General features: G+C 37.5%; 1 protein-coding gene and 1 pseudogene across 1 annotated transcript; both read left to right on the top strand.

The window, feature by feature from the left end:
* The first annotated feature begins 608 nt into the window (after positions 1–608).
* Positions 609–5,451, top strand: LOC103421421 (probable histone H2B.1). The gene is made up of 2 exons (XM_070818257.1): positions 609–1,169; positions 4,839–5,451. Exons 1-2 carry the CDS (start codon positions 731–733, stop codon positions 5,270–5,272), a joined length of 873 nt encoding a protein of 290 aa, XP_070674358.1. The 5' UTR covers positions 609–730; the 3' UTR covers positions 5,273–5,451.
* Positions 5,452–5,948: 497 nt separating this feature from the next.
* Positions 5,949–8,172, top strand: LOC114824156 (uncharacterized; annotated as a pseudogene).
* The last annotated feature ends 2,609 nt before the right edge of the window (positions 8,173–10,781 follow it).

Below are 10,781 nucleotides of genomic sequence, written 5' to 3'. Positions count from 1 at the left end.
ACTGCTTGTTTTGATTAGTTAAAATTATTTTTCGTAAAGAAATCACAATTCAAATGAGAAAGGGAAAGAAAAGACAAATTTGATTGGTTTATATTTCCATATCAATATACATATGCTTATTTCTTTTTCAGATTGTGCATTGAGAAACAAATTTATGTTGTAGGAGTAAAAAAAGAAATCCTAAGAAATTCATGAAAAAAATCCATACAAATCCATAATAATCTGTCAAAATCCATATAAAATTGTAGAATTTATTAAAATCTTTTAAAATCTATCATTTAAAAAAGTCAATTAAAATCCTCTGAAATCTAAATTGACTACACCCACCTTAAAAACACGTAAAAATAAAAACATTGCTAGAGAGGCTGTGAAAATGACATATCTCAACCATCTATCACGCATAAAGAATCGGCGGTGCAGTAACACGCCAACTCATCGATCCATCCAAGTCCGCTATAATGGTCCCCACTCATGACAACCGTCGATCCCTAAACTTTTTGAAAACCAAATCGCACGGCCAGAGTCTCACACACATCAGCGATCCGCGTGAAAACCCTACTAACCAATAACAACAGCCGACTCCTCTCTATATAAACAAATGCATTCCTCCGCTCCAACTCACACACAAAGTAATCTGCGTCTATACCTTCTCTCTTTTTAATCGAATCACATCCCTTCAATTTCGAAAAACCCCCAAATTCCCAAACCCTAATTTTCTCTCACCACTCCAATGGCGCCCAAAGCTGAGAAGAAGCCCGCCGAGAAGAAGCCAGCAGAGGAGAAGAAGTCCGCCGTGGCGGAGAAAGCCCCCGCCGAGAAGAAGCCCAAGGCCGGGAAGAAGCTCCCGAAGGAAGCCGGAGCCGCCGCCGGAGACAAGAAGAAGAAGAAATCGAAGAAGAGCGTGGAGACCTACAAGATCTACATCTTCAAGGTGCTGAAGCAGGTCCACCCTGACATCGGGATCTCCAGCAAGGCCATGGGAATCATGAACAGCTTCATCAACGACATCTTCGAGAAGCTCGCCCAGGAATCGTCGAGGCTTGCGAGGTACAACAAGAAGCCGACGATCACTTCCCGGGAGATTCAGACTGCTGTGAGATTGGTGCTTCCTGGTGAGCTCGCTAAGCATGCGGTGTCTGAGGGGACTAAGGCGGTGACCAAGTTTACCAGCTCTTGAAGTGTGGTGGGTTCTGTTCTGTTCGTCGTCTGCGTCTTTTAGGGCTTGGAAGAGTGGATCTTTATGTGTTTAGTGTGTAGGGTTTCTGGTTAGTAGATATGTAATATCTTATCTATTGGATGAAATACAATGATCTGAAATTTGTGGTGGCATGGATTGATGAATTTGGATTCTGTAATCTCTTGAATTCGAAATGAACAGCCCACTTCCTTACTTTAATGTTTTAAATTGAAAATCAGGATTTGAGTAACATAAATTTGTTGAATATTTGCATTTGCTTGAGTTTTACATTGATGTGGTTAGACCCCTTTAGCCCGATTTGATTTTGTCCTTATGGCGTTTGAAAAATTTACCTGGTTTTCGGCAAAATCTTTTGTTGTCATGAATCCGATTTCAATATCATTAGCAGTCTATCGATTATTGTTTCTTGTGCTCAAGTTTTCATTGCCTAAATAAAGAAATGAGAATTATGCAGATGTGTAGAATATCAAAGGAAAATAGGGATTTTAGACGCTATTTCAATGGCGCCACCAATTAATTTGGGCGGCAACTCAGTGTTTAATTTTGTAATTTCACCTATTTAGATACGCTCGAATTCGAATGACCCCCTTTCATATTAGAATGTATATAATAACCCTATTCCGGTCTGGTTCGGTCGGTATGGAATGAACTTATAATCAAATCAGTTAGTTTTGGACGGGGAGTTAAAATTTCAGTCTACACATTGATTCGATCGGTTGGCTCAAACTCGGTTTCAGTTTCGCTGGTGCCCTAAATTTTGCAAGACGCGTACTCAGAGGCAATGATCTGAAATAAGACACTAGTAATCCTCATCCTTGCCACCAATATGTCATTGGCTTTGCAAGTTTTCTATAGATTTGGATCGTAAAACACGAACCAACCAAACTAGCAGATTGAAATTGATGTTCGTACCTGCCATTGCTGCTGCAGAGACAAAATCTGAAATAGCTGATTGCATTTTCAACCAAAACATGACTACTCCAAGTCCCGCACATAGTTGAATAAATGTAATCTGGGATACTTGTTATACAATGAACTTCCTGCATTGACAGTTGCATGGAAATTAATTACGTACTACAAACACATTAGTTTCCAACATCTCTTTCTTTCTCTTGAGTAGAGTTCCCCAATATGTCATTGAACAAAACCGAATGATGCAATCCCTGAACGTTTTCTTTCTCCTTTTGTCCATGGGAGACGAAGTATGTTCTTGGCATCAACTCCTATCACGCCAAATGTCCAAAAATGATCGGAAAAACAAGGATCAGTTGTTTCTCGTTGGGTACTGCACATATTATTTTCTTCCTCGTGCACAATTAGCTGAATGCCCCTCCTTTACCCGGAACCAGGATCTCAGAAATCGGGAACTTTCACTTCGTTGCCATCTCTCAATTGATTCCCCAAACTCCAGTGGCTGAAGCATACCATGCTTCTCCCCTATCTGGAAAGCAGAGGCATGATGGTTCATAGATCCACTTCAGATTTGTTCACTTATTAACAACGCCAGCCATTATTGGATTCAATGGGCTGCAAACCCCAACATCTTTACTATCGTTGTTAGTAGTACATTCGTAATGAGCAATGTTTGTATATACAGAGAGAGTACGTTCAAGCCTCCAATCCGGAGACCTGAAGTGATGGCACAGTACAAGATATGAAGGGCCTTTACTTTTATGGCTGAACTGACAAGGCAGCACGTTCCCAGGAAGAAATGTAAGTGTGTGAGAGAGAGAGAGAGACCTGGACGGGATGCTTGTCGATCTTATTGGCCTAGCAAAATCTTTCGGAAAAGCATCATCCGAAAGACCCAAATATTTTCTGGATTTCTCCTCATGAATGATTCGACCATCCCAGCGGTGTTCATGAGTATTTGAGATATTGGAATTTCAGCAAAATTAAGCCCTATTAGAGATTCCATCTTCCCCAACTCTGCTGGAATCTCATTCAGATTTGAGCAACCATATACACTCACTCAGTACAGTACAGAAAGCATCTTTTAAGGTTAAATATTCTTTGGAAGCTTCCTAAAAGCAATTGTAAAGGGCCTCCTTGGCCATAGGCAATTCAATCTCTTAGTGAATAGTAACAACTTTTAATGAACAATAATTATTTATTGCATCTCCACCACAATACTGAATAGCTTAAACAATTTGTATTAAAATATTAGTATTTTTTATTTTATAAAATAATAAAAAATAATTTTATTTTTAATTTCTGATAGGAGTTTTAACCGATCTCGTTAAGCTACGTGTTATTATCCGAAAGTACATTTTTTATAGATAGATTTCGATAAGATTTTTAATCAATTCCGTTTTGCGATGTGTCCTTACTTGTCTAGAATCGTTGAAATATTGAAATATGGTGTAAAGTGGGAGAAAATGGCAAGGTATTTATAAAAAAAAAATTATAAATTATAAAAATTATTGATATTTTTTCAGATTTTTAATTATTTTTCAAATTTTTATTAACTTAATTAATCTAGACCGTTGGATTACCAAAAAATTGAAATCTAATAGTCCAGATTGTGACACGTGGCCCACCGTTACATTTCTAATTTTTTAAGCCAAAAAACGTGGACAATTTAGAAATCAAATGGTCCAGATTCAATGGTAATTGAGTGGGGTTGACATGTGGGGCCCTCCGTTTGAAAATATGTCGGAGATGCGCCCACTTGCGTGTGTTGCCCACACGCTTGACGCAAATTTTTTTAGAACATGTCTGACGTCACATCTATCCAGGCCCTTGGGCCTTGGATTTTTGCCTGACCTCTTGGTTGGCTCCTCTTTGCTTAGTTGCCGAAGGTGGGCTAAAGGAGTTTTGGGGGGGGGGGGAGAGGGGGTGGATTGCGATGGATTTGGAGCCTATCCATAGGGCAATTAAGCACGGTGGAAGTGCTTTAATCTTAATACAATCTTTCAGAATCGAGAAATGTTAAGAATATTCTTTTAAAGTGGGCATTTTCATGGAATCTCTGTCATCTCATACTATAAAATCAATTTTCGTATCGCCAATATTATAAAATATTGTACAAAAAACATGAAGGGCATAATTCATAAAAAAGTTCAACTTTAAGAAAATTTTGTACGCATTTCTCTTCTACAATGGTTTTAAGGTTTCCAATCTACTTGGGGATATAAACCATGTTCACAATTGGTAAGAATCAATTCTTTTATTATCTTTTGTTGTAAAATATTGTATCAAGTTCACCCAAGTTTTACTATCTGATATTTCTAATTTGCATATCCTTCGTAAAAAGAACTACACCCAGATGATGTCATCGATCAGTCCCTCATCTCAACCGTCCGTTCTCAGTTTCATACAAAAACTATCCACCGTCCAATTCCACTTAAACTAACCGATCAGGGCACCAATCCGCTTGAACCAGCTTAACACATCGCAACCGTCAATGTTTGAACTTTCCCAAACCCAATCCACGGCCAAAACCACATCCCAGACAGCGATCCTCGTCAAACCAATTTAGCCAATGGAATCCAACCGCTCCCCATTATATAAAAACACATTCTCCTCATCTTTAAGTCCATCACGAAACATCCTACTCTCCGAGTCTTTCAATCCAAATCGAAAAATCCCCAAATCCCCCAACTTTTCTCTCACCCAACTCTAACAATGGCGCCCAAAGCCGAGAAGAAGCCCGCCGAGAAGAAGCCAGCAGAGGAGAAGAAGTCCGCCGTGGCGGAGAAAGCCCCCGCCGAGAAAAAGCCCAAGGCCGGAAAGAAGCTCCCGAAGGAGGCCGGAGCGGCCGCCGGAGACAAGAAGAAGAAGAGATCGAAGAAGAGCGTGGAGACCTACAAGATCTACATCTTCAAGGTGCTGAAGCAGGTCCACCCTGACATCGGGATCTCCAGCAAGGCCATGGGAATCATGAACAGCTTCATCAACGACATCTTCGAGAAGCTCGCCCAGGAGTCGTCCAGGCTCGCGAGGTACAACAAGAAACCGACGATCACTTCCCGGGAAATCCAGACCGCCGTGAGGCTCGTGCTCCCTGGTGAGCTCGCCAAGCACGCTGTTTCGGAAGGGACCAAGGCCGTGACTAAGTTCACCAGCTCTTGAAGGGTTAGGGTTTGTGGGTTTCAATGTCTGGTACTTGAAATCAAGTCGTATGGGTCTAGGGTTAGGGTTTTAATTAGTAAATGTGTATTTTACTTTCAATTTTTTTTTTCGAATTTACGTTGATTTGGAACTCGATCTTTATCTTGGTAGGAAATGAAATACGATTGTGGTTCATATAATTCTTGGTGCTTATACATATCTTGTGGGGTTTTCAATTGCGAAGCTTGTTTGATGAAATGCCCAATCATATAATCCTTGGGGTTACTTCTCTTTCAGAGATTCAGAGCTCGTTCTTTCGAAGAAGAAATCAACCTTCGAATAGAGGGTTTTTAGTCATCGAATACTATCAAACTCTAGGTGTATGATTCTCCAATTGTGTTCGTGTTTTGTCAAAACTGCATTGCGATGATCACGAACGCCATTCCATCTCTGTTTTGCTCTTCACTTGCTATGAATATTGAACTTCGTTTGAACTGTTCTTAGTGTATCTTGGGAGGGATTATGCTGCATGCAGTTTTTGTTCATTTATTTGTACAGAATCCACAGATTGAGGGTACAAAAAACCCCTTTGATTTCCCCTTCATTGGAATTAAAGATTTAACGATTAGAGCACCTCGAGTATCCTAGAATTTTGGTTCAATTTGTTTTGGGTGCTTGTTCAAAATGCAGTTTCAACATGGCGATTGAAGCGTTGGTTCGCACGAAAATGTCCGCTGTTTCTGTTGCATTGCAAAGTTTGGATGGCAGCTTAAAAGATGTATCAATCTATTTTGCCTGAATGGATACGGTTTAGGTTAATGTTTAATGATTACCTTGGGATCAATCTATTTTACCAGTAAACAATGGAAGATTTAGTTTGGAAGCCAAGTCGATGTGTGTTGCTTACGCGTTACGGGGTGGGTACGATGCGGTTCGACTCAGTTCACCCAAAAGTCGCATACCGAGTCGGAGTCCCTCATGGGTTTGGTTCGATTCTGATTCTCAGCAGAAACGGTTAGAGAAACCTAACAAATTCACTTCCAATATAGTCCGGTTCCGTTGGGCCAGAGTCGCAAACCGAGTCGGAGTCCCTCATGGGTTTGGTTCGATTCTCAGCAGAAATGGTTAGAGAAACCAAACAAATTCACTTCCAATATAGTCCGGTTCCGTTGGGCCAGGGTATTTTATTTGGGCTTTGCTAGTTAATGTTTTTGGGCTTTAAACGCCAGTGCAAAACTGCGGAATTAATAAGCCTATAGAGTTTTCAGAAATAAAAATATGTTGTAGCCTATTTTATTTGACTAAGGAAAGAGGGACGACATCAAGGAGAGATTGTAGAGAGAGATGTATTTGTAGAATCGTGGGGATTATGTCTTATTCCCTCATATGTAGTGACTTTATTTATTTATAGTAATAAGAGGGAGAGGAAATCCTTCTTTCCCAATACAAGTCCATATAGGAAAGAATAATTAGAATTTACACATCTACTTATCAGTAAGAACACGTGAATTATCTGAAAGTGTTTCTAAAATGACTGAAAATGATTTTGATGAAAGTTTTTTTTCAAACCAATCCTTAGTGAAAATGCAAGTAAATCTTGAAAAAATACTTAAAATGTTTCCTCCAAGAAGCATTCAATATTCAAGTTGCAGTTTAAAATTTGGAAAATATTACGCGTAATTCAATTCTAAATTTTTTTTTCTTTCAATCAATTCTAAAACTTCTAAACTGAACTGGAAAGGTTAAAACTATTAATTTTTCGTAAGGTGATTTGATTAAGAAAGCATTCATCACGGCCACATACCATTCTTTGCGAGTTAAGATAACAGGGTGTTGAGTGTTTTAACATATTCTAGCAAATATTTGGGCGGCCAGAAGAGAATCAATGGCTACGTTCCAAAATATTGTTGAAAGACTTTATCTAATTATATATAACATGCATTGAAATACTTGAACGTTTCTGGTCCCTTGCATGCATGCATGCGTGTTTCGCACTGCTTGCTAGTTGAGTATGGTCCCTATTAGATTAACAATAAAGAAGGAAAAAAAAATCTCATATCTAATAATAGGTAATGTTAGAGAGATTAAATTTTTAGATTACATTTGCAAACTAAATGATGTGTTACCAATAAGATTGAGCACATTAATCAACGCCTAAGTAATAAACCAATCATCAATTTCCATGTCCTTTAGTTTCTAAAATTTAATCTAGAAATTCAGTCACCCTATCATTACTCTATCTTGAGTTGCTGCTTCGTTTCTTCCTGGGAAATCTCAGGGAGGGAGTTTTGTGAGGTTCTTTCTCGGTCCCATAAACGTGCGTTCCTCTATCAAAGATATCCAACTCAAGGTTAAAGAGGAATACAACGCTTACAGAGATGAACTGCGCTGCTATTCCTTCTTTTCCCAGCAACACTACGTATACTAAGATCTTCGATTTGGGATGGATGTTTGCCAACGTTTCCACTTCAGGCTTACAATGTTATTCCTCTACACTGGTTTGGCACTGCGAGAATACATACTGAGAATAAGTGGAAGTGATATTCGTCCATGCATGGTGGATATACCATCACTGTTGTGCTATGTTTATGGCCCTTGTTAGTCTCACATGTGAGATTGAAAAACAACCAAATTGTCCCCAAACGCAGAGAGGCGTGCAACTTTTTCTACAATGGGATATGATGCAGATGCAAGGATTTGCCATGCTTTTACAAAATAGGCATCAATGCCAGAGACTCTATACTTGAATTGCATTGGGTAAGGCCAAAAAAATGGATGTCGTCTGGGTAGAAACAGCAGGCGTAGATGGTCAATTGTAGATTCTATGTCCTTATATTACAGGGTTTTTACTTTTTAGGTATATGTCGGAATACAATTGCTTACGACTGCTTGTATTGGCGTTGTTTCGGCATGGCAGGTGAGCTTTTTGCGGCATACCGTTAGTTTTAAAGAAAAACTAACAAACAGTCCAAATTTTTTTTAGTTTTAATGAAAAATGACAAATAAATGTGTAGTAAATAGTATCAGGAAAAGGTAAAAATGTGGTTTTTCGTTAAAAGTGAATAGTATCGGAAGTGTTTCGTTAAAACTTCCTAGTTTTAATGCTGTTCAGGACTTTGTAAATACGGTACAGACGCTTATGGTGAAGTCAAGGTTTTAGGCAAAAATGAAAAGAAGCAAGCAGGATTTGTAGTAGGGAAGGGCCGACCCCAATCGGTAGGATTAATCTCCCTGGAGCTTCATAGGAGTTCATTTTTGTAATTTTATTTTTTTCTTGTGTTCACTCATAAAAAGACTAGATGCCCTTAGATTGGATAATCAATCCACAACCAAAGTCTTCCCTGTTCTAGCAAACTGAACCCTTTTCTCCATTGGAGGCAGATTCTCTGTTCTCTCATTTTTCGTGCCATCCTGTTTGTGTGATCACGGTTAAGCCATGTCAACTTTTTATATTACTATTTCTTTTTGTCATATTATCTCTATAAAAAAATAATATAAAATATTGATGTTGTTGGATTTATCCAATATAAATCGACCTTTAAGTGGTCTACTACATGTAATAGGAATGTAATATTTGAGAATAATGTTGATTGTGATTTGATCTCTTAAAGATATTAATCCTATATAAGGTGTCTTATATTGGAAATAGGATTGATAGAATCCTTAATTGAATATGATTATGATACTTGACTTGGAGGCTAAGAAGTAAAGTTTAGGTTTCCTTTATGGATGGAAACCCTAGCTTTTAGCCTATATAAAACACCGGTCCCCATAAGCCCTAGAACACAACATAATGCTTCTCATAGAGTAGTTGTATTCGGCTAGAAGTTTATAGAAGATCTTGGTGTTGCCGTGCTCTGTTTGCTTTCGTGTTTGATATCCATGACCACCGTTAGAATCAGGTCAATCACTCTTTCATATTGTGTTTTAATTGTATAACCTTATAAGACTAACAGTTGGTATCAGAGCCACTGATTATATAATTAAAACCTATTAGGTTTAATGTTGGATTATATAATATTCTCTTGAACTGCGTGTTTAATCCAAATTCTCATTGCATATACTCGGCAACATCACCATGCGATTTGAATAAGTTCAATTGTTAATTATGATCAGGTTACATAATTATTCAGTTTTAATCAAGAATATTTTTCACTAATATTATGGTTGCAGTCAAGGGAAATTTATTAAGAACTATGCTAATTGATACCTTGATTATTATCAGCAAGACAAGTTGCCTGATTATAGCACGAACCCATAATATTGTATGCGGTGTATTATATATAACCACATAGTTTTGCTTGCCAATTGGAAATTGAACTACGCTTAGAGGTGCTTTTGATCAAGCATGAATTAAATTATGGAATTGAAGCATAGAATTTATATAATATTCTTATAGTATTGAAGCATGAAATTTAAAAACCATATAGGAATTGGAATCCTATAATCAAATAGGAACGTAAAGAAGCATATATGTAAGGCGTGGTATTATATTATGTATTTTACAGTGGAAACCATGGCACTAAGAAGAATAACAGTTTTGTTCTTTTTCAATCTTCATGCTAGTGTTTTGGTTGAATTGATTTACCATGTGCCACTGATGATCTCAATTTTTGTAAGCATGCTATATTTGTTCTGACCTTACTGAAGAGGTCCCTCCGATTAGCAAGCAGAGCAAAGTCTTCTACCAAAGCAAAATGGTTTGTTTCATTGACTTTGATTTCCATAATGGTTTATGGTATTTTGGTTGATATATATTTGGGTTGATCCCTCAAAGCTTAAATTGGTAATAAGATAAAGATATAATTGCATGAGTGATGTGCTAATTATTGTAGAGTATGTACATACATTGATTACCATGTATCGGTTAAGTATGTCATGAATATGGATCCAATTATTATATATTTTGGCAATACGTATCTAAATGGGCATAAGCTTATTGAATAAGAACTAATATTATTTTCCATGAATTGTATTCTATATGAATTGCTACGAGTGATACGTTAATGTGACAAGAAACAATTGCATAAATGCCAGCAATTGTTGGATCAAGCAAGTATATATAATTTTCTAAAGCCAATTATGTATCTACAGTTCGCATAGCATGTATATGTATTTACATTTGTTCTAACCTTGCATTGGAGAATTTCTTAAGATTCCTCAGTGGAACAAGCCCAATGAAGAGGTTCGTATTACATCGGTATATGAAATTCTGGTATGATCTTTCCTTTTGGTCTTCATGATAAATTATATAAGGAATGGTTATGTTGGATTCATGAAGTGTTATATTGTTCCTGCAAAATCCAACCATGTCGTGACGTCTTTCTGATTGTAGGAGACATAATTAGTCATATCCTATAATTTATCAATACTATTGGGATATGTTATGCCTATGATTGTAATAACATATATTACAATAGTGTTGCAGGGAAGCATACGCTAAGTTTTATACGTGTCAACTATATACATGTATGTTAATGAATTTGATAAAATTCCTATACATGAAAGTAAGTCATACAGATTTTGGCAA

Source organism: Malus domestica, chromosome 03 (genome assembly GCF_042453785.1).
Source record: "Malus domestica chromosome 03, GDT2T_hap1".
Taxonomy (NCBI): domain Eukaryota; kingdom Viridiplantae; phylum Streptophyta; class Magnoliopsida; order Rosales; family Rosaceae; genus Malus; species Malus domestica.
The sequence above is the reverse complement of the archived record's forward strand: the minus strand, read 5'-3'. Positions and strand labels throughout refer to the sequence as shown.